Source organism: Salvelinus sp. IW2-2015, linkage group LG32 (genome assembly GCF_002910315.2).
Source record: "Salvelinus sp. IW2-2015 linkage group LG32, ASM291031v2, whole genome shotgun sequence".
NCBI classification, from domain to species: domain Eukaryota; kingdom Metazoa; phylum Chordata; class Actinopteri; order Salmoniformes; family Salmonidae; genus Salvelinus; species Salvelinus sp. IW2-2015.
In genome coordinates, this window is record NC_036871.1 from 11,783,349 (window position 1) to 11,807,863 (window position 24,515).

At 42.1% G+C, this 24,515-nt stretch overlaps 1 protein-coding gene across 1 annotated transcript; it reads right to left on the bottom strand.

Moving 5' to 3' along the window:
* Positions 1-415: 415 nt before the first annotated feature.
* On the bottom strand, positions 416-24,515 carry LOC111957074 (protein phosphatase 1L). The gene is made up of 4 exons (XM_023977796.2): positions 23,583-24,515; positions 6,566-6,740; positions 4,364-4,525; positions 416-2,095 (listed from the first exon to the last, which is right to left on the bottom strand). Exons 1-4 carry the CDS (start codon positions 23,979-23,981, stop codon positions 1,743-1,745), a joined length of 1,089 nt encoding a protein of 362 aa, XP_023833564.1. The 5' UTR covers positions 23,982-24,515; the 3' UTR covers positions 416-1,742.

A 24,515-nucleotide genomic window follows, 5' to 3' on the forward strand; every position in this document is an offset into this window, starting at 1 on the left:
AGAAAAGTTGGTGAGTGCACTGTTCAGATGCTGGAATTATTTTGGATGAATGTGCTTTTTGAAGTGATTTTTTGGTTGTGTTCATGGTACATAAAAAACCCATTGAAAATGTTGGTGCACTCGCTTATGGGCCTCAGACTTGCCTCTGCCTGGGGCCTCCAAATCACTAAGTCCGACCCTGCACATACACATTGCTTTACATGAATAGGAAACAGAGGTCAGCCAAATCTGTGACTCGAGATTTCAATTACTTATTATTTTTGCTCTATTATACAATTAAAATAGGCCTAAATTGTGATTGGACCCAACATACATATTTTATAATTAATTGACAGTGTTATATCTGAGATGGCAGTTGCAGCTAACTCTCTGCACGTTCTCTTTCAAATTGGCAAGAATAAGGACAACAAAAACATTTCACAAGGTAGCATTGAATTTTAATATTGACAGACTATATTCAGCAAAGTCATACATTTTGTGTTTGGCAGAGTATATGAGTTGTTGGTGAGCTGTCTACAAGCGATGCTTGTTGTTACATTATCGACTTATGCGTGTGTAAAGGTCAACAATAAACAGCTGTATATGTTTTGTTTTGGCAATAATATTAAAACGGAAACAATAAATAAGGCAAATAAGGTACATTGTTAAATTATAAAAGGCTTGCCACATAATTTCAAGCATAAAATGTACCTATGAAATACAGTAGTAATTGTAGTATTCAATACAGTAGTACAGTAGTAAAACTAACACAAGGGTGGCCAACTGTTCCTGGATAACCAGTGTGTGCAGTCTTTATTACTTAAAACTCTTTGAATCAGGTGTGCTGGGCTGGAATGAAACCCTGCACACACTGCTGCTACCCTCGGAGCAAAGTTGGCCATCCTTGGTCTCTAACATGATCCTGACCTTATTAACACATCAGTACTCACTCCAATCGTATTGCATATTACTGGCAATTAGCCTTACTGTTTCAGCTGTGTAGCCTTTAAATCAGTCGATTCCGACGGAAGCACCAACACCTGTGTGCTAACATTCACAGATCTTTCCCAAACATGGATAGGCTAAACAAATATCCTATACAGGTCCAGTACCATAATAGAGTAACTATACATCAGCCTGGTTAAGACTGTGTTAACATAAAAAGGCAATGGCTGGAGCTAAGTCAGGGTTTGATCCTGTATACGACCAAGGAACTTACAGCATTTTTATGGGCTGATATAAGGGCTTATCATTCCACAACAATAAAAGTCCCAAAAGGTAAATGTTTTCTCTTTTTTTTCTCTTCAGGACAGTGTCAGTCCGTTGACAGTAGAACACACTGCTGTTGTTTGTTGGTAGAGAACAGTAGATCACAGTATGCAGTGCTGGTTGAGTCAGAGAGTCATCTTCTCATTGATGCAGGAGGGGTGATCTCCAGTTGTGTGTCAGTAAAGACTGAATGGATGAGATTAGTGTTCATGCTGAATGCCAACGTGTGAGACGGAAGTGTGTGTGTGTACGTATGTGTGTCAGGACGATCTAGCACTCCAGCTTCAGAGTAAATGGTCAGAAGAAATGAAAACAAATGGTTTTGGGTGTAGGTGTACGTGCGTGTCAGAGAGAATGCCAGGTATCCAGGTTGCAACAGTTCCCAATCCTCCCCAGGTTGATCGCTTGCTACACCATCAACAAGGGAGAAGAGACAATCTATAACATAACAATAATGATGACCCTATCATGACATTGTGACCTCATCACCACCTCTACTCCCCGGCCCTGTTCCCCACAGGACCACGCTTGAACTTGACCACCATGACAGTGATGTTGTCTGGGCAGCCGCGGTAAAAGGACTGCAGCACAATGCTCTTGGCACCGTAGTGCGGCTCGTCCAGGCGCTCGCGCACAAAGCGCACCGCCTCCTCGTTGCTGAAGGCGTCCCACAGGCCGTCCGATGCCAGGATCATGAACTCGGGCTGCAGCTTGTCCAGGTCAAAGGTCAACACGTCAGGGTCGGGGATGACCACGTTGAGGTTCTTCAGGGGGTAGTCGCCCAGCGAGCGAGACATGGCCAGGATGCCCTGGACGCGCCATGAACCGTTGAAGCTTATGAAGCCCCCTGGTGGTGAAGAAATGGAAGTGCAATGCAATTGAATTAAACTGTCTGTAACTTTATTATTCCACACTGGGACATTGGTCATTCATTGTGTACACAGAAAACAACACAGAAAAAAGTGCAGACTGAGCATAGAAATGTCTGTATCCTAGTCAAAGTACATAATATCTATAAATATTATATTTACCAAATCCAGTGGCGTAAAGTACTTAAGTAAAAATACTTGAAAGTACTACATAAGTAGTTTTTCTGGGTATCTGTACTTGACTTTACTATTTAGATTTTTTACAACTTTTACTTCACTACATTCCTAAAATGATGTATTTTTTACTCCATACATTTTCTCTGACAACCCAAAGTACTCGTTACATTTTGAATGCTTAGCAGAAAAGGAAAATTGTGAAATTCCCGCACTTATCAAGAGAACACATGGTCATCCCTACTGCCTATGTTCTGGCGGACTCACTAAACACAAATGCATAGTTTGTAAATGATGTCTGAGTGCTGGAGTGTGCCCCTGGCTATCCATACATTTTAAAAACAAGAAAATGCTGCCATCTCCTTTGCTTAATATAAGGAATTTGAAATGATTTATACTTTTACTTTTGATACTTAGGTATATTTTAGAAATTCAATTAACTTGTGAAACTTTCGTAGACTTTTACTCAAGTAGTATTTTACTGGGTAACTATCCCTTTTACTTGAGTAATTTTCTATTAAGGAATCTATACTTTTACTCAAGTATGACAATTGGGTACTTTTTCCACCACTGACCAAATCCAGCAAAGGATATATTAGTGCTTCCTATCATTTGTCAGAGCTAATAACCCTCGCAAGGCTGCCAGCCCAGACGGCATCTCTAGCCGTGTCCTCAGAGCATGCACAGGGGCTTGGCCTCTAAAACCCTCACAAACTTTTACAGATGCACAATTGAGAGCATCCTGTCGGGCTGTATCACCACTTGGTACAGCAACTGCACTGCCCGCAACCACAGGGCTCTCCAGAGGGTGGTGCGGTCTGCCCAACGCATCACCGAGGGTAAACTACCTGCTCTCCAGGACACCTACAGCACCCGATGTCACAGGAAGGCCAAAAAGATCATCAAGGACATCAACAACCCGAGCCACGGCCTGTTCATCCCGCTATCATCCATAAGGCGAGGTCAGTACAGGTGCATCAAAGCTGGGACCGAGAGACTGAAAAACTGCTTCTATCTCAAGGCCATCAGACAGTTAAATAGCCATCACTTGCCGGCTTCTACCTGGTTACGCAACCCTGCACCTTAGGGCCTGCTGCCCTATATACATAGACTTGGAATCACTGGCCACTTCAATAATGTTCACATACTGCTTAAGTTTTCTCATATGTATATACTGTTTTCTATTCTACTGCATTTTAGTCAATGCCACTGCGACATTGCTCAATCTAATATTTATACATTTCTTAATTCCATTATTTTACTTTTAGATTTGTGTGTATTGTTGTGAATTGTTAGATACTACTGCACTGTTGGAGCTAGGAACACAAGCATTTTGCTACACCCACAATAACATCTAAATATGTGTATGTGACCAATACAATTTGATTTGATAAGACATCACTGTTTGCATTTCCAAAGAGGGCCAACAGGTGGCGACTCAAGGCTGCAATTCTTAGTCTCTCTATTTGACACTGATTCATTCTAGTGATTCATCCTAGCGTGCCATTGTGATCTGCTGAAATGTGGGAAACATTTTATGAGGATAATTATACACTGCCTGCCACAGCCAAGAAAATGTATGTGTGTTTTGTTTCTGTGACACAGTTTGTTTTCCTGGACAGTTTGAAGGCCCAATGCAACAGATTTTTATTATCAATAACAAATCCTTTCTGGGTAAAAATTAAGTACATTCCATTAAAATGGTCAAAAAGAAAGAAAAATAGCTTTTTAGCAAAACACTATTTCTGAAGCAAGAATTTTGCTAGGACTGTCTGTGAGTGGTCTGAGTGGGGAGGGGAAAACTAGATGATATTGGCAGAGAGGTTTGGAAACACAGGAAAAAACAGAATTTAGACAGCACTGGAACTTTAAGCCTGGTGCTGGACTGAGAAGCATTTTAATGGAGATTTTTTCATTCAAAATGCTTTTTTAGTTCCGTTCTAAAACAGCCCTGTGAAATTTAGCGTGACTTCACTCTGTAGTATTTACAGTTCAGCTAGGTTTGACACAAACGTCTCTACAACGTCCCCATGGCGTTGTGGTCCTTTTGATCCATGCAGCGCTCCGCTCACCTGCCCTCTTGATCCTCTTGCGCTCTTTGAGCTGGTAGGGCTTGTGGTCATGTGACAGCGCCACCGCATTCCCATCCTTGTCACACAGCACGCCCCGCGAGTCCCCAACGTTGGCCACCGTCAGCTCCCGGTCCGATAGCAGGGCCACCAGACATGTAGTGCCTACGAGAGGGAGAAATATATACATATATATTTTTAAAGGGACATTACATTCCAAAACCATAGCTAGATCTACACAACCGATGGCCTGGGACGTGGATCATTTTGATATTAGTCTACTGTGAAGTACTGAAAACATTTGAAAAACTTTGATTGTTTTTATGTGATGTCCCTTTAAGTTTACTTGAATACATTTTTCACCTGTGTTTCTCATTCTCAGAATACAATATGTGTATCCTAGTCTGCTAATCAACCGCAATACTGAACGCCATAGTGTACATACACTGAGTGTACAAAACATTAAGAACAGTTGCTCTTTTCATGACACAGACTGACCATGTGTATCCAGGTGAAAGCTCTGATATTGATGTCACTTGTTAAATCCACTTCAATCAGTGTAGATGAAGGGGAGTAGAAGGGTTAAAAAAGGGATTTTTAAGCTTTGAGACAATTAAGACATGGATTGTGTATGTGCGCCATTCAGAGGGTGAATGGGCAAGACACAAGATTGAAGTGTCTTTAAATGGGGTATGGTAGTAGGTGCCAGGCGCACCGCTTAGAGTGTGTCAAGAACTGCAACGCTGCTGGGTTTTTCAGTTTCCCGTGTGTATCAAGAAGGGTCCACCACCCAAAAGGACATCCAGCCAACTTGACACGACTGTGGGAAGCATTGGAGTCAACACGGGCCAGCATCCCTGTGGAACGCTTTCGACACCTCGCAGAGTCCATGCCCTGATGAATTGAGGCTGTTCTGAGGGCAAAGGGGGGGTGCAACTCAATATTAGGAAAGTGCCTCCAATGTTTCGTACACTCAGTGTATATCATAACAATGAAAGCATCCGAGTAACAGGAGTGAATGCTATTCCTGGCCCTAATAACTTATCTGACAAAGGTTTACCTTTTCATTCTGCCCATGTCCTCCTCTTCCATTGGAAATCCAGTGATTTATAAGGTACTGTTTCCAGTACAGGCATCTAATCCATTTCTCAGGGCTGACAATAAATCTCCCAGGGCAACAAAGGGTAACGACATTGACTTTGTGTCTTGACCTTCAAAAGGTCTTCTACATGGAGACATTTCACCGCCGCCATAACAAATAATACTACATTTGATGTATACGGCTTTTCTTCTGCACAGACAAAAACTGTAAAACATCTAAAAAGTGCTTTACATTTATAGTGTTCCTTGTCTCTCTGTTTTCTCTACGCAGAACGTCATTAGGATGTTTTACAGAGGGGCAACTCTGACCAGTCTTAACCTGGGTTACGTTCAATAGGTGGAAAACAGAGTGAAACAGGGAGGTACTACCTTAACTTGTCCAATAAGAACACATATTTTCGTTTCCTACTGAAGATAACTATCTGACCTACTGTCTTAACCCCTCCCCCATTGTTGCCACCTTTTCATTGTGTGACACCTGGGCTCGTATTCACAAAACGTCTCAGAGTAGGAGTGCTGATCTAGGATCAGGTTCCCCCTGTACATGTAATCATATGCATACCACCCTGCATACCACTGCTGGCTTGCTTCTGAAGCTAAGCAGGGTTGGTCCTGGTCAGTCCCTGGATGGGAGACCAGATGCTGCTGGAAGTGGTGTTGGAGGGCCAGTAGGAGGCACTCTTTCCTCTGGTCTAAAAAAAAATAAAAAAATAAAAAAATATCCCAATGCCCCAGGGCAGTGATTGGGGACACTGCCCTGTGTAGGGTGCCGTCTTTCGGATGGGACGTTAAACGGGTGTCCTGACTCTCTGAGGTCATTAAAGATCCCATGGCACTTATCGTAAGAGTAGGGGTGTTAACCCCGGTGTCCTGGCTAAATTCCCAATCTGGCCCTCAAACCATCATGGTCACCTAATAATCCCCAGTTTACAATTGGCTCATTCATCCCCCTCCTCTCCCCTGTAACTATTCCCCAGGTCGTTGCTGCAAATGAGAACGTGTTCTCAGTCAACTTACCTGGTAAAATAACGGTAAAATAAAAAAATAAATAATATTAATTATTGTCAAAACTGATCTTAGATCAGCACTCATACGGTCGCTCACCTGCTTCGTCATGATTGGCGGAGAGCTTGTCCACCATGTCTCGGTCCACAGCCAGGATGCGCTGCTCCAGGATGCTGTGGTAGGAGAGAACACCCTCCCTCTTCTCCCTGTCATAGGACAGTAGCTGCTGCCTCAGAGACTCTGGCAAGTGGGCCTTCACGTAGTCAGCTGCAGCCTGAGAGAGAGAATGGAGGATAGAGAGAGAATTTCCCTTATTTGGTTGAATTTCAGTTATTTGACTGGTCGACATTCCAACGATTTGTTGATACAACACCGTGCCGTTACATGTACAGAATGTTAGCTTTTTTTCTTATAGCCAAATTCATCCAGACTCAACTTTGTTATGTTTGAAAGACGCACATGATTATTGTCTATACTCAGCAGTGTTCTGAGTAAATTAATGGTAGCCTTGAGATAGTGTCTATGTGCCCATCTTTTACAAGAGCACAGACAGGAGATTTTCTTTTATATTTAACTAGGCAAGTCAACGGCGGCTAAACCCTAATCCGTACAACGCTGGGACAATTGTGAGCCTCCCTATGGGACTCCCAATCACGGCCGGTTGTGATACAGCCCGGAATCGAACCAGGGTCTGTAGTGACACCTCTAGCACCGAGATGCAGGGCTTTAGACCGCTGCACCACTCGGGAGATAGCTGACAAGGTAAACAAAGTATCAGATGTTTAGTTTCAAAATGTCCGTTTATATCATGGTTCAATTTAAATTGAAAGTCAAAACAAGTTCTTCAAATTGAAATACATTGAAATGGACTTGACCCCAAAATACAAGTTGAAAACACTATTTTTTTTATACACACGAAAGGCACGACATGACACTCAAAGATACCAATGCTTTCTAGGAGCTACCAGAAATATTCATAAAGACTAGAGGGTGCCTATTCATTATTTACAGTAAGACCCAGTACTTTAAGAGCATATCTAAACAAAAAGCTATACATAGTGCAGGACCATAGAAGTTATATTTGACCAAGCACATTTTATATATACAGTGTAGAAATGGTTTCAATGTATATGGCAGTATGTCTACACATAATTCATGTGTTTACATACAGCACTGAGTGAATGGAGGCTATTTGTAAGATATTTTAATATGCATGCCCAAACGCACACTTGGTTGAGTTGCTAATTTCAATGAATCATGCCTGGCTGTTCAGGAATTAATTGTGTAAGGGATAATCAACGAGAGGCTATGCGTTCTGTGGAAAATAATGAACGACGTGGAAGGTGTGTTCCACGACGCGCTAGCAGAATGGAACTGACTTTCCACGGAGTTGCATTATTTTCCAGAGAACGCATAGAGCGCCGAGTTCATTATAATTTTTATACCATGGCTATAATTTAACACATTTGCCGGTAGAAATGTGTTCAACATCCACTGAAGTTGCTAGCAAGTTTACTAGATAGCTACAGTAGTTGCCGTGGTAGCCAAACAACCAGACGTGCTAGTTTAGCTAACCAAAACATCAGTCATTGCTTGTCATTATGAAAATCGAATTCAACAATGCCAATAATGTTTTCAATTCGACTTTTGCTTTCAAAAGCAGCTCAAACATAGAAAGTGTAAGAAGGAATTATAGCCATTGAATTCTATCGTGCAAATATACTGTGCATTATAGGTAAATAATGCATGCTCTAGAATGCCTGTCAAGCCAATCAGAAACAAGTACAATGCCATGGTATTGTTAAGCAATAAGGCCTGAGGAGATGTGGTATATGGCTAATATACCACGGCTAAGGGCTGTTTTTAGGCGCATCGCAGAGTGCCTTGACACAGCCCTTAGCCGTGGTATATTGGCGATATATCACCCCCCCAAAATGTATAATATGTAAATATCACAAACTCCTGAGGGTTTGACCTGCACTGTTGGTTAAGGGCTTGTAAGTAAGCATTTCACTGTAAGGTCTACACCTGTTGGTTAAGGGCTTGTAAGTAAGCATTTCACTGTAAGGTCTACACATGTTGTATTCGGAGCATGTGACAAATAAAGTTTGATTTGCCTTATTGAACTGGTTATCAATGTAATTAAAGCAGTAAAAATAAATGTTTTGTCATACCCCTGCTATACGGTCTGATATACCATGGCTGTCAGCCAATCAGCATTCAGGGTTCGAACCACCCAGTTTATAATAGTTAATAATGACTAATCAATTACCATGGGAAGAGCTCTACAGTGTGCATGAAGGTTAACATTGGTTTCCAGTGATGATGATAAAAAGACTGTATATTGAGATTACTGTGTATTAGGGAAAGGGGGATACCTAGTCAGTTGAACTGAATGCATTCAACTGAAATGTGTCTTCCGCATTTAACCCAACCCCTCTGAATCAGAGAGGTGCTGGTGGCTGCCTTAATCAGCAACCACGTCATCAGCGCCTGGGAACAGTGGGTTAAATGCCTTGCTCGGGGGCAGAATGACAGATTTTTACCTTGTCAGCTCAGGGGTTCGATCCAGCAACCTTTCCGGTTACTGGCCCAACGCTCCTACTTTCTCCTCAGATCATGTTCACCATACTGAACACTAATTCAGCTGCTAGACGTTCAGAAATATTTCAGTAGAGAACCGTTCGAAACTCTCTCAAACTTGAGGCTCCAACGCTCATGTCGTTTGCATATTCGTTACACTTTGCAATCAACAGTTGTTGTGTTTTCGTCAGTCCTGTAATCAAGGCATCCAATTAACCGAGGCCGATGAGATATTAACGAACGAACTCATTTCACCCATAGTGATAATTATAGGAGCAGATTCATTTGAGAGAGAAAAGGAGAGGGGGGTGTAATGATGAAGTGAAATGGTATAAATAAATGATCAGAAACAACCAACTCTTCATTAGTCACTGGTGTCTCTCTCTCTCTCTCCCATTCTCTGGATAAGTGTACACAGGGAGCATTGAATAGTGAACCGCAGTTACCCATCCAAGAGCCCAAATGACTGAGCCATGTAAAAGTCAATGCAGTCTTCATGGCTGTAGACTCAACTTTATGTGGTAGAAAACCTTTCAGAGAGAAGTTCCCCCTTAAACTCAACTGTCAGTTTGAATCAAAATAAAATGAAGAATATTAACTTGTAATGGCCTTGTGGTTAAGAGTGTCTGGCCTGAGATTGGAAGGTCGAGAGTTCGAGCCGTGTCATTCCAAAGACAAAAAATGGGACCCAATGTGTGTCTGCTTGGCATTCAGCATTAAGGAGAGAGATTGGAGGTAAGGTCCTGTGATAGACTAGCGTCCTGTCCAGGGGGTGTACTTGTACATCAAGTTGTCTCACATTAGAGAAACAGGAGATAGGCTCCTGCTACTTTACTGGCCTTTTACCTTTTGGTCAAAATAAGGACTGCTGAAAGATTGAAAAAAGAAAGAGAGTTGAGAATATGCAACATATTTGCAGTTTAAGGACACACTGCTCAGTTAGGAACAAGCTGTTCTGTACACAGATATTTCTTTTGGAGACATTTCTCTCCATTTGATACTGGGGGACAAGCAAACATTTATATTTACCAACTTGCAGAAAATTCTTTGGAAAAAAGCCCTTGAACACAAACACCTCCTGCGACTTGAAGGCGGAAGAGTGGAAGATTTTTCTTAATTCCTGAGACTTGGGTAACTTAAGGTTCATACTGAAAAGGTGAACATTTATCCGTCTGAGTCTGTTGGGTTTGGTGCATACAAACATATGCTTTCTCAAACTAACACACCTCTCCTCTGTTACTCTTACCACATGCTTGCCAAAAGAGCTCAGCTCCGGATAAGTTCATTCAACACCCGGCCCCTTCTGACAAAAAGTTCCACAACACATTCCTATATGCATGTTCTTATAACTCATTCACTCAGTGGTCTATAGTCTACTGCGTGTGCTTCTCTTGACGTGTCTCTGACACTAGTCAGGATGTTGTGCAACCTTCTCTTAGTTGAAGATGGCGCCGGAAGAAATGGCAGCCATTTTACGGGTGACTAACCAATTGTGCTATTATGTGTTTTTTTTGCGTTATTTGTAACTTATTTTGTACATAATGTTTCTGCAACCGTATCTTACGGCAAAAAAATAGCTTCTGGATATCAGGACAGCGATCACTCACCTCGGATTAGACAAAGATTTTTTCTTCAACAAGCAGGACGCACAGGATGTACATCAGACACCTGACAATGACAAAATCCACGTCATTGGCAGGAGAAAGAGACGCAGGTATAGAGGACACAGGGCGGGGTGCCTCGTAAGGATCCGCCGACGGCGAGTGGGAAATCTGCCCTTACCATCAATATTACTTGCCAACGTACAATCATTGGACAATAAATTAGACGAGGTACGATGACGAATATCCTACCAACGGGACATCAAAAACTGTAACATCTTATGTTTCACCGAATCGTGGCTGAATTATGACATGGAAACATTCAGCTAGCGGGATATACGCTGCACCGGCTAGACAGAACAGCACACTCCGGTAAGACGAGGGGTCTGTGTATATTTCTAAACAACAGCTGGTGCAAGAAATCTAAGGAAGTCTCTAGATTTTGCTCACCTGAAGTAGAGTAGCTCATGATAAGCTGTAGACCACACTATTTGCCAAGAGAGTTTTCATATTTTTTTTCTGTGGCTGTTAATTTACCACCACAGACGGACGCTGGCACTAAGACCGCACTGAGTCAGCTGTATAAGGAAATAAGCAAACAGGAACCGCTCACCCAGAGGTGGCACTCCTAGTGGCCGGGGACTTTAATGCAGGGAAAATTAAACCAGTTTTACCTCATTTCTATCAGCATGTTAAATGCACAACCAAAGGGGGGGGAAATCTAGATAACCTTTACTCCACACACAGAGACACGTAGAAAGCTCTCCCTTGCCCTCCATTTGGCAAATCTGACCATAATTATATCCTCTTGATTCCTGCTTTCAAGCAAAAATGAAAGCAGGAAGCACCAGTGACTCGGTCTACAAAAAAGTGGTCAGATGAAGCAGATGCTAAACTACAGGACAGTTTTGCTAGCACAGAATGGAATATGTTCCGGGATTCTTTCGATGGCATTGAGGAGTACACCACATCAGTCACTGGCGTTATCAATAAGTGCATCAAGGACGTCGTCCCCACGCGTGTCGGATCTGGCAGGGCCTGCAAACTATTACAGACTACAAAGGGAAGCACAGCTGCAAGCTGCCCAGTGACACGAGCCTACCAGATGAGCTAAATAACTTCTATGCTCGCTTCGAGGCAAGCAACACTGAGGCATGCATGAGAGCATCAGCTGTTCCGGACAACTGTGTGATCACGCTCTCCGTAGCCGACGTGAGTAAAACCTTTAAACAGGTCAACATTCACAAGGCTGTGGGGCCAGACGGATTACCAGGACGTGTGCTCCGGGCATGTGCTGACCAACTGGCAGGTGTCTTTACTGACATTTTCAACATGTTCCTGATTGAGTCTGTAATACCAACATACTTCAAGCAGACCACCATAGTCCCTGTGCCCAAGAGCACTAAGGTAACCTGCCTAAATGACTAGAGACCCGTAGCACTCACGTCCGTAGCCATGAAGTACTCTGAAAGGCTTGTAATGGCTCACATTAACACCATTATCCCAGAAACCCTAGACCCACTCCAATTTGCATACCACTCAAACAGATGCACAGATGATGCAATCTCTATTGCACTTCACACTGCCCTTTCCCACCTGGACAAAAGAAACACCTACGTGGGAATGCTATTCATTGATTACAGCTCAGCGTTCAACACCATAGTGCCCTCAAAGCTCATCACTAAGCTAAGGATCCTGGGACTAAACACCTCCCTCTGCAACTGGATCCTGGACTTCCTGACGGGCCGCCCCCATGTGGTGAGGGTAGGTAGCAACACATTTGTCACGCTGATCCTCAACACTGGAGCCCCTCAGGGGTACGTGCTCAGTCCCCTCCTGTACTCCCTGTTCACCGACGACTGCAGGCCAGGCACGACTCCAACACCATCATTAAGTTTGCAGACGACACAACAGTGGTAGGCCTGATCACCGATAACGACGAGACAGCCTATAGGGAGGAGGTCAGAGACCTGGCCGGGAGGTGCCAGAATAACAACCTATCCCTCAACGTAACCAAGACTAAGGAGATGATTGTGGACTACAGGAAAAGGAGGACCGAGCACGCCCCCATTCTCATTTATGTGGCTGTAGTGGAGCAGGTTGAGAGCTTCAAGTTCCTTGGTGTCCACATCACCAACAAATTAGAATGGTCCAAACACACCAAGACAGTCGTGAAGAGGGCACACCAAGACAGTCGTGAAGAGGGCACGACAAGACCGATTTCCCCCCAGGAGACTGAAAAGATTTGGCATGGGTCCTCAGATCCTCAAAAGGTTCTACAGCTGCAACATTGAGAGCATCCTGACTGGTTGCATCACTGCCTGGTACGGCAACTGCTCGGCCTCCGACCGCAAGGCACTACAGAGGGTAGTGCGTACGGCCCAGTACATCACTGGGGCTAAGCTGCCTGCCATCCAGGACCTCTATACCAGGCGGTGTCAGAGAAAGGCACTAAAAATTGTCAAAGACCCCAACCACCCCAGCCAGACTGTTCTCTCTGCTACCGCATGGCAAGCGGTACCGGAGCGCCAAGTCTAGGGTCAAAAGGCTTCTCAACAGCTTTTACCCCCAAGCCATAAGACTCCTGAACAGGTAATCAACTGGCTACCCGGACTATTTGTATTTTTTTTTTTTTTATTGAGTTATTTCTCAGGAGGACCGCCTCACTATCACTGATCCCCTTTACACTGATACTGTAAATGGGACCTGCCTCATGTAGACATTGACAACTCTCTCCTGTGGTACTCTGGGCTCAACTACTTGGTCCTGCTGCTGACAGCCAGGTTTATTGCCTACGTGGCCAGCCTGGGTACAGTGTACCTACTGTAAAGGGGACCTGCCTCATGTAAACATTGACAACTCTCTCCTGTGGTACTCTGGGCTCAACTCCTTGGTCCTGCTGCAGGACCACTCTACCCAGCTGCTGACAGCCAGGTTTATTGCCTATATAGCCAGCCTGGGCACAGTGTACCTAAGCATTGGGTCAACAGAGCCGCCTTCCACTCTCAGATGCTGGTGCACCATGTTCCAGCCTCTAAATGGTGAAAGAGCTACGGTTCGGTTTGTTCGCTTCATGTCACAAGAGTAGCCGAAGAAAGAGGCAGGTGAATGTTTGGTACGGGAGTTGGCCAGGTCCTTTTTGTGACAAAGAGACAGGCGAGACACAAAGAGTTCCACTCCAAATGAAAAAGATGGATGGGAACTACCAAGAGACTTCTGCCAACAGATTGTGGTGGAAATTCAACACAAGGGACACCTGAAGCCAATCTTAAAATGAATCACTTTTTATTATCAGCAAGCTGGAGAGGTTACAACAAACTCTGCACACTGTACAGGTCTATCAGAAGCTCTGTTGGGGCGGTCCCAGCAGCTGTCTTATATACAGCTATACACAGACAAGTTATATTTGCATGATTTAGCATAATTAATTCATCACTACCGGTGGCTCGCACATGTGACTGACCAATACCTCACAAGGCTCTCTCTCCAAGTTGAGACCTTGAAACTGAGACACCTCGTTGTTTCCATAGCAATATTCTGGTCGACTGCCAAGTTGAGGATGATAGTGAGGATTCCTCCATACGCGATCAGTCCGTCACCTGCACGAACCCATCTAATTAGTGATTAGGAAGTAGCATTGATTTGATACATAAAACAGAACATTTCCCTCACATGATCAAGGAGGCCTAAATCACGTTCACCAACTACCAGCAGATCACAGGCATGGAGGGTTATTTCACAGCCATCCAGGGGAACCTGACGCCTTTATAGTTACAGCGTGGCGTCTTCCATGTTTCCACTTAACTGTCTATAGTAAACCAAACCAGGCGGGGAAGTTGGAGTCGGTACATTGACACACTGATGCAAATAAATGAACATGGTGTGTATACAATGAACCACGTTGTCTGCTTTTAAAAGCATCAGAGGAGCATGACGATCTTCGGTTCATTATTTATTTATTTTATATTGGGACGGATTTAACATTTGCAGTTCTGGAATTTGTTATGTGTTAAGTTTGTGCGTGTGTGTGTGTGTGTGTACTCTGATTTGTGTGTTTCTGGCAAAAATCCCACTGAGAACAAGGTCATAGTAACCCAGCCTGCAGAGTAATAGCTAATGCATGTCACTATGTCACCATGACAACAGACAACACACACACACAGCAGGGGTGGTAATTGGCCCAAAGAGGGATGGGGGACCAGACAGGAATAGGCAGAAAGGTACAGATAGATATGTAAACAGCATGCACAATCAAACTCCCTCCAGCCTTCACTACACAACATCAACAACCCTATTCAAAGCCTTAAGGCCAAGGAGGTCCCTTATATTAACAGGATCTAGCCAACCTATTTAGATAAGGAATAGCATGACTGACATAGTACTACTAATGGTTGAAAGTTGATGTAGGTTGAACTGGCTTTCGTTTTCAGTGTACATTTAAGACTGGTAATACAACACAAAATAAAATGTTTTTTTAAGCCGTTTTTTTAAAAATCATAAGAAAGAGCCAATAACATAGAGAACACAGTAAAATCTGCCTGAAGATGATGCCAACAGTTTGTGGACTAAATTATTAGACTACAGGAGATGAGCATTACCAAAAGATAAAAAGCAGAGAGGATTAACGACTACCACATGAACCTCAAAATGGCAGACTTGAATACCTCTCTTCTGTAGTCAATATAAGGTCTAATGTGGGTCTCCTTACAATGCATGCATGGTGGACAAACTCCTAAGAAGTAAATGGACAAGATAGAGCATACTATTTTTTCATCAACATAAATCTTTTAGTATTTTCATTTGTGAAGATAGACACAGTCACCATACTTAATGAGTAAACTAAAGTGGCATTTGTGACTTCTAAAATGCACGTGTAAGAGTGTGTAAAAGTGTTTGTATAATAGCTATGTAATAGTCGCTCCCTATCCCAGTCTGCTGTCCCCACATGCTTCAAGATGGCCACCATTGTTCCTGTACCCATGAAGGCACTCAACGTCAACAAAACAAAGGAGATGATCATGGACTTCAGGAAACAGCAGAGGGAAACTGTCAGAGGGAAAACTGTCTCTAACCAGAATAGAAAGAGGAGTGGGAGGCCCCGGTGCACAGGGGCGGAGCCAGAGGGGTGTCTGGGGTGGCATTGGACACCCCTGACATCTGATTGGCCACCCCGGGTGCCACCCCAAAAGGTATAGTAATACATGTATACAGTGCAGTGTCGTAAGTTACAGTATGCGAATGTTTAGCTAATGTGGGGTAACTAGTAGGCTACAGCTGTCAGTGTTCAGCAACTTCAAATCCATTACCTCAGTTAGATTTTCATACTTTAACTCAAAACGAACAATTGTTAYTATCAATCTGTTAACGTTACTCAAAAGATTACCACAATTTGCTGGTTAGCCTGTTTGCTATCGTAAAGGTGTAAGAAATTATAGCTAGCTAAGATACTTACTGCAAAGTAGGGCTAGCCATGATCTAACTACTAACTTAGGCTGGTAGTTGATTTTAAGGTACAGTTATGATAATAGGGTTTGTAATTAAGATTGAACTAAAATGTGGGTAATTGGATGCTTAGATGTAACCATAGACTGTCTTATTTTTGCATAGGGTCAATTAAACATGAGAAGGGAGAGATATCGGACTTCTGTTCCTAAAGGACCCAATGGTAGGCCAGGCCAATACTTTAAACTACACATTTTAGTTASCAGCTGTTAGTATCTAATCTTGTGGATCTCTTAATTATACATTTCCATAGAGATATGACACATTATTTAACGTGTATTTCAGACATTTCAAAATCCAGAGAAGAGGGTCCTGTACATCCGTGTTTGAAAACATTTCCCAGAATTCAGCATGGTACTAAGAGAAGGGCTTTCAACCTTTCCTGGTATAAGGACAATTCATGGCTTGAATATTCTGTAGGTCAAAATTCAACTTATTGTTTCGTCTGTAGGCATTTTTCTCTGCCCAATACACCTGAATCTGCCTTCACATCACAGTCAGGTTTTTGTAACTGGAAAAAGGCGCTGTTTAAAGATTCTGGGTTTAAGCTCCATTCGAAGGCCGAGCATCATATCAATGCTATGTGTGCTTGGAATCAGCATAAAAGGGCTATTGACAGCAACTCATCAATGTTAGATGTCAGAAATGAGGACCGGAAAAAGAAAGTGGAGGAAAACTGTACTTACATTAAAACAATTGCATATGTGCTCCTATTAACTGCCACTCAAAATATAGTACAAGAGGGGTCATCGAGATCCTGGTGACTCTCACAACAAGGGTCATTTTTTTTTACAATCTTAGAAGAAATTGCAAAGCATGACCCTCTCAGAGTAAAGGATGAATGCATGTGGCAATGCTAAGTACACAAGCCACCAAATCCAGAAGGAAGTTCTTGAGGGTTTAGCTGAGATGGTACAAAGTCAAATAATAAGAGAAGTAAAAAAAAAAGTGTAATTGCAGATAAAACCAAAGATTTAAAGAAAAAAGAACAAATGTCTTTAGTTGTGAGGTACTATTACAACGGGGACATCCACAAAAGCTTTTTATACTTTCAGTCACCTGAAAGCTTAGATTCAGCAGGTCTCACAAAAATGATCATTGATTGCCTTGAAAAACATGGTCTGGACTACAGAAATTACCTTGTGGGGCAAGACTATGACGGTGCATCGGACCATGAGCGGAAAGCATTCTGGTGTGTCTGCACGGATTAAAAACAGTGCACGATTTGCATTTTATGTGCACTGTAATGCACATTGTTTGAATTTGGTTCTTGTCGATGCTGTAAAATCAGTGCCTGAGGCAGTTCACTTTTTTGCTCTCCTGCAGAAGCTTTATAACTTTGTATCTGGCTCGTACGTTCATCTCAAGTAGCTGGCAGTTCAGAAAGAGCTGTATCCACAGCAGCAGCCCAGGGAACTACAGAGACTTACGGATGTAAGGTGGGCATGCAGATACATGGCATGCCGTAATCTGAGGGACAGGCTTCCAGCAGTTCTGAGAGTGCTACAGGATATCACACTTGAAAATAGTGGTGATAGATTAGTGGAGGCAAGGGGCCTTCTTTCTCAGATAGATTTACATTTCATAGGGCTTTTGGTTATCTTTTGTAAAGTGCTTGGTGATGCCAAATGTCTTTCTGACATGCTCTAATCAAGCTCTCTTGACCTAGCAAGGGCTGTGGATCTAGTAGGTGCCCTTACAGACACATTACAGGACTACAGAAGTGAGGGCTACTTTGGAAAACTATGGAAAGAGGTTGAAGAGATTGCAGAGCACTGTAAAATAAGTGTACAAACAGTGTGTAAAAGACAGCTTAAGATTTCACGACTCATTGATGATGGGCACTGTAGGACAGAAAAATTGTGACCAAAGTGATGGTGACAGCTTCCAAAGAAAAAGCCATATCTCAGACTGGCCAATAAAAATAAAGATTAAGATGGGCAAAAGAACAGACACTGGACAGAGATATGGCTTTTTCTTTGCAACTCTGCCTAGAAGGCCAGCATCCCGGAGTAGCCGCTTCACTGTTTATGTTGAGACTGGTGTTTTCAGGGTACTATTTAATGAAGCTGCCAGTTGAGGACTTGTGAGGCATCTGTTTCTCAAACTAGACACTCTAATGTACTTGTCGTCTTGTTCAGATGTGCACCGGGGCCTCCCACTCCTCTTTCTATTCTGGTTAGAGCCCGTTTGCGCTGTTCTGTGAAGGGAGTAGTACACGGCGTTGGATGAGATCTTCCGTTTCTTGGAAATTTCTCGCATGGAATAGCCTTCATTTCTCAGAACAAGAATAGACTGACGAGTTTCAGAAGAAAGTTCTTTGTTTCTGGCCATTTTGAGCCTGTAATCAAAACCACAGATACTGATGCTCCAGATACTCAATTACTCTAAAGAAGGCCAGTTTTATTGCTTCCTTAATCAGAACAACCGCTTTCAGCTGTGCTAACATAATTTCAAAAGGGTTTTCTAATGATCAATTAGCCTTTAAAAATGATAAACTTGGATTAGCTAACACAACGTGCCAACACAGGAGTGATAGTTGCTGATAATGGGCCTCTGTACGCATATGCAGATATTCCATTACAAATCAGCCATTTCCAGCTACAATAGTCATTTACAACAGTAACAATGTCTACACTGTATTTCTGATCAATTTGATGTTATTTTAATGGACCAAAAAAATTGCTTTTTTTTCAAAAACAAGGACATTTCTAAGTGACCCAAACTTTTGAACGGTAGTGTATATACTATATTTTATACCATCTATTGCATCTTGCATATGCTGCACGGCCATCACTCATCCAAATATTTATATTTACGTATTCCTATTCCATCCCTTTACATTTGTGTGTATTAGGTAGTTGTTGTAGAACTGTTAGATATTACTGCACTGTCGGAACTAGAAGCACAAGCATTTCACTACACTTGCATTAACATCTGCTAACCATGTGTATGTGACCAACACAATTTGATTTGATTTAATAGTGTCTGTGTAATAGTTTTGTAATAGTGTTTGTGTAATAGCTTTGTAACAGTGTGTAATAGCTATGAAATAGTGTGTAATAGCTTTGTAATAGTGTGTAATAGCTATGAAATAGTCGTGTAAATAGCTTTGTAATAGTGTTGTAATAGCTTTTGTCACAGTGTGTAATAGCTATGAATAGTGTGTAATAGCTTTGTAATAATGTGTAATAGCTATGAAATAGTGTGTAATTGCTTTGTAACAGTATGTAATAGCTATGAAAGTGTGTAATAGCTTTGTAATAGTGGTGTAATAGCTTTGAATAGTGTGTAATAGCTTTATAATAGTGTATAATAGCTATGAAATAGTGTGTAATAGCTTTGTAATAGTATGTAATAGTGCGTAATAGCTATGAATAGTGTGTAATAGCTTTGTAATAGTGTGTAATAGCTATGAAATAGTGTGTAATAGCTATGAATAGTGTGTAATAGCTTTGTAATAGTGTTAATAGTATGAATAGTGTGTAATAGCTATGAAATAGTGTGTAATAGCTTTGTAATAGTGTGTAATAGCTATGAAATAGTGTTGTATAGCTTTGTAATAATGTGTAATAGCTTTGTAACAGTGTGTAATAGCTATGAAATATTGTGTAATAGCTTTGTAATAGTGTGTAATAGCTTTGTAACAGTGTGTAATAGCTATGAAAGTGTGTAATAGCATTGTAATAGTATGTAATAGTTATGAAAGTGTGTAATAGCTTTGTAATAGTGTGTAATAGCTTTTGTAATAGTGTGTAATAGCTATGAAATAGTGTGTAATAGCTTTGTAATATGTGTAATAGCTTTGTAACAGTGTGTAATAGCTATGAAATATTGTGTAATAGCTTTGTAATAGTGTGTAATAGCTTTGTAACAGTGTGTAATAGCTATGAAGTGTGTAATAGCGTTGTAATAGTGTGTAATAGCTATGAATTAGTGGTGTAATAGCTTTGTAACAGTATGTAATAGCTATGAAATAGTGTGTAATAGCTTTGTAAATTGTGTAATAGCTTTGTAACAGTGTGTAATAGCTATGAAAGTGTGTAATAGCGTTGTAATAGTGTGGTAATAGCTATGAAATAGTGTGTAATAGCTTTGTAACAGTATGTAATAGCTATGAAATAGTGTGTAATAGCTATGAATAGTGTGTAATAGCTTTGTACAATTATGTAATAGCTATGAAATTGTGTGTAATAGCTTTGTAACATTTACATGTAATAGCTTTGTAACATTATGTAATAGCTTTGTAACATTATGTAATAGCTTTGTAACATTATGTAATAGCTTTGTAACAGTATGTAATAGTGTCTTGTGAGAAAGAGAATCCCGCCTCCAGGCTCACTGAGGACACTGGAGTGGCAGATGGTTCACCAGACATGTGGTCTGGAGGCTCCTTTGGGAATTCACTGACCCTTGACAGAAAAAGGGGGAAAAAGGTTCACACCCATGTGTGTGACACACAAAGCCTTAAGACAGCCTCTTTGTGTGTATATGCAATTCAACTCCCATGTATTTGTGCTGATGACAACACAAGAAAAACAAAAGGAGCACAAAGGTGGTGATTCTAGTTCCATCAAAAGGTACTGGGTAGGCTGCACACACTACTAAATAGTGAACAGGCCAGTGGAAACTGTATGACAAATTGCATTGCAGAGGATTCAGATGCTGCCTACTCAACTTCACTCTTATTCTGGTCAGGGTTAGCATGTCCCCAGACTATGTGACTTTCACAACTCTCTGTTAGAGTGATTTAGTTTTATGTATCCTGAAAGCTGGGGTGGGAACACATTATGTATGCACTTACCTCTCTCACTCCAAATCCAAATGAGAATGCTGTAATGACCATAGATATCTATTTTATTTCACCTTTATTTTATCAGGGAGTCATACTGGGACCAAGGTCTCTTTTACAGATGAGCCCTAAATTACTTAAATTACAGAAAATACACACATCAATATAAATACAAAATGGAAGCAGAAAGAAAGAAAAAGACGGTCATAAATAACAAAAACATCCATCAGTAATAAGGCCCTGAATTGCCCTAGAGGTACCAGAACATCACATTTAAGAACATTTTGAAGATTGTTCCACAAATAAGGTGCAAGAAAGGTAAATCAGCTTTTAGTTAACTCAGTAGAGACCAAAGTCATTTCCAGAGTTAATAACCATCCATGAGACCAGGTGTGGTAACTCTAATGTCTAAAGTTTAGTAAAGATGTTCGGTACAGAGGGACTTTTTATAAAAGGGCTTTATAAATGAAAATATAGCAATATATCAACCTGTACATGACATCAAAGAGGGCCAACCAACTTTCTGGTAGAGAGTGCAGTGATGAGTACGAAAATTGTTGCCTGTAATAAAGCGCAGTGCGCTATGATAAACTGCATCTAACGGCTTTAATGAAGTGGCTGCTGTGTTCATATTGATGACGTCGCCATAGTCTAGGACCGATTCGAACATCGACTGAATGATCTGCTTTCTACTATTTTGTGAAAGGCAGGACCTATTTATATAGAAAAGTACCATTTTTATTCTCAGCTTTTTAACTACAATATACAGTCTATACAAAAGTATGTGGACACCAAATTAGTGGATTTGGCTATTTCAGCCACATCCGTTGCTGACAGGTGTATAAAATCGAGCACACAGCCATGCAATCTCCATAGACAGACATTGGCAGTAGAATGGCCTTACTGAAGAGCTCAGTGACTTTCAACGTGGCACCGTCATAGGATGCCCCCTTTCCAACAAGTCAGTTCATCACATTTCTGCCCTGCAAGAGCTGCCCCGGTCAACTGTAAGTGCTGTTATTGTGAAGTGGAAACATCTAGGAGAAACAACGGCTCATTGTGTGGTTGGCCACACAACCTCACAGAATGGGACCGCCGAGTGATGAAGCGCGTAAAAATTGTCTGTCCTCGGTTGCAACACGAGTTCCAAACTGCCTCTGGAAGCAACGTCAGCACACGAACTGTTAGTCGGGAGCTTCATGAAATGGATTTCCATGCTCGAGCAGCCGCACACAATCCTAAGATCACCATGCACAATGCCAAGTGTCAGCTGGAGTGGTGTAAAGCTCGCTACCATTGGACTGGAGCAGTGGAAACGCGTTCTCTGGAGTGATGAATAGCTCACCATTTGGCAGTCCGATGGACGAATCTGGGTTTGGTGGATGCCAGGAGAACACTACCTGTCCCAATGCATAGTGCCAACTGTAAAGTTTGGTGGAGGAGAAATAATGGTCTGGGGCTGTTTTTAATGGTTCGGGCTAGGCCCCTTAGTTCCAGTGAAGGGAAATCTTAACGCTACAGCATACAATGACATTCTAGACGATTCTGTGCTTCCAACTTTGTGACAACAGTTTGGGGAAGGCCCTTTTTTTGCATCAATCTTAAGCAAGGCATCTAGCCCATCACAGATAGTAAATTGTTGAAATGAAAACAAAGATTCACTAGAAGCTGACTGGTTAACCGTCGAGTCAGCTAGAGGCTGGCAGAGGGAAGAGCAGTCGATTGACTGACCAGAGTCAATTAAACCACCGTTTCTCTCAAATAAAAAGCCGGCCGAGATAAAATGATGATTAAAAGCATCACTTATCCCATTCTTCTCAGTCATGATGCCAGAGTCAGACAGAACTTGCTGAGGCAGGGAAGAAGAGGAATGTGTACACTTCAGTGTGTTTACTGTTTTCCAAAATGTTGAAGGATCACCAGCAGAGTCAAAGATAGAGCTTAAAAGGTAGCTTGATTTAGCTTTATTAATTGAGACCTTACATCTGTTTCTCAATTGTCTGAAAGATTGCCAGTCAACTTGATTTGGCCCAGGGCTGATTTCTCATTCGAATGCGCTCAGATAGCTCAGAAGAAAACCACGGGTTAGATCTATATTTCACTCTGAATTGTTTAAAATGGGCATGTTTATCTGCCAGAGGAATAAATATGGGGGATACATTTTGTAGAACCAACCCATGGTCAGGAATACAGGAGAAAGTGGCTAAATCAGAGTAGTACATGTCATGTCTCCCTCACCCTTGAGGGGATTTTCTTTTAAATGTGTCTTCTTAATTAAATGATGAGTATTTTGCGGTTAATTAAACAATGAGTATTTTGAGGTTTCTTATCTCTAATACATACTATGGGACAATGACCACTGAGATCATATGCAAATACTCCACTGGACAAATATGTATGGAAGTTGTTAGTATGAATTAAATAAATCAATGAGGAATTAACAGGGTTTTTCACATTTAGCCATGTTGGTTTTGAGATCAATTGAGTCCGAATAAAATCAATACATATTGATTAAAATTCACATTCCCTAAAATTCCCTAAAATGACCAACTCCGAGGAAAATGATGATAATGATGCTGACCGTTTAGGCCTATTTTAGGCTGTGTTTTTGAAAGACACCCACACCTTTGATACATACCTCACCACCGTGACCGTCAAATATCCCGAATATAGACGGATGACTCTTGTTGGTGATGTCAGTGAGCACCTCGAAGCGGTCCTCCATGTGGTCACGCCGCCCCTGAATGGAGTACACTGCTACATTGTTATTTTTGAACTCCCAGGTTTTGGAGAACTCCGCGTCTAGGACGTTCAGGCCCCCCAACCTGTCGTTCTGCATTATCTCCGCCACTTTCCCCTTCACCATCTTCACGGCATCCCGGCTAGACTTGACGATGGTCTTCACCTCGTCCGTGTGGAAGAAGTAACTCCATAAGGCCAAGCTAATGCATAGTAGAAACAATGTCTCTGGCCTCAGGAGGAAATAACGCATGATCCGACCCAAAAGAGACAACAGCGTCATTGTGTCTCCTATCATCACACGCAAGAAAACTACTGACTGTCGCTCCCCTCGTGCAATTCACTCCATTATATCCGTTCAATGGGACAATAAAACACTTCCACCATATAAATGTCTGATGTCAGAACTGCTATAAATATCAAATTGGATTTAAATGGTCAATGTATTCCCAGGATTTACTCAGCCGAATAAAGCCACACTGAAGTGAAGAGCGAAGGACGAACGTGGTCACAGTCATTGGCTAGGCCCGCTGTCTTGAAATATACACGCGAGACTGTCCTCCTGGCTCTCCGAAGGACAGCTGCAGCAAGAGGATCTCCCGACAAAACCCGTTATGAAGCCGCTTTCGTCTGTAGCCCATTGCAGGCTTCGCGAATAACGGGCGAAGACCCAGCGGAATGTGAGGAGTTGTCACCGGGGACGACGTAGGGGTTTGGTGGCCTCTTTTTGCGTTCACCCCGTTTCTTGTGTGGGAAATGCTCCTATTCAGCTTCTACTCACCCGCATCAACAACAACACCCCCCCCCCCTCGCTCAGTTTTCAACTCTAGTA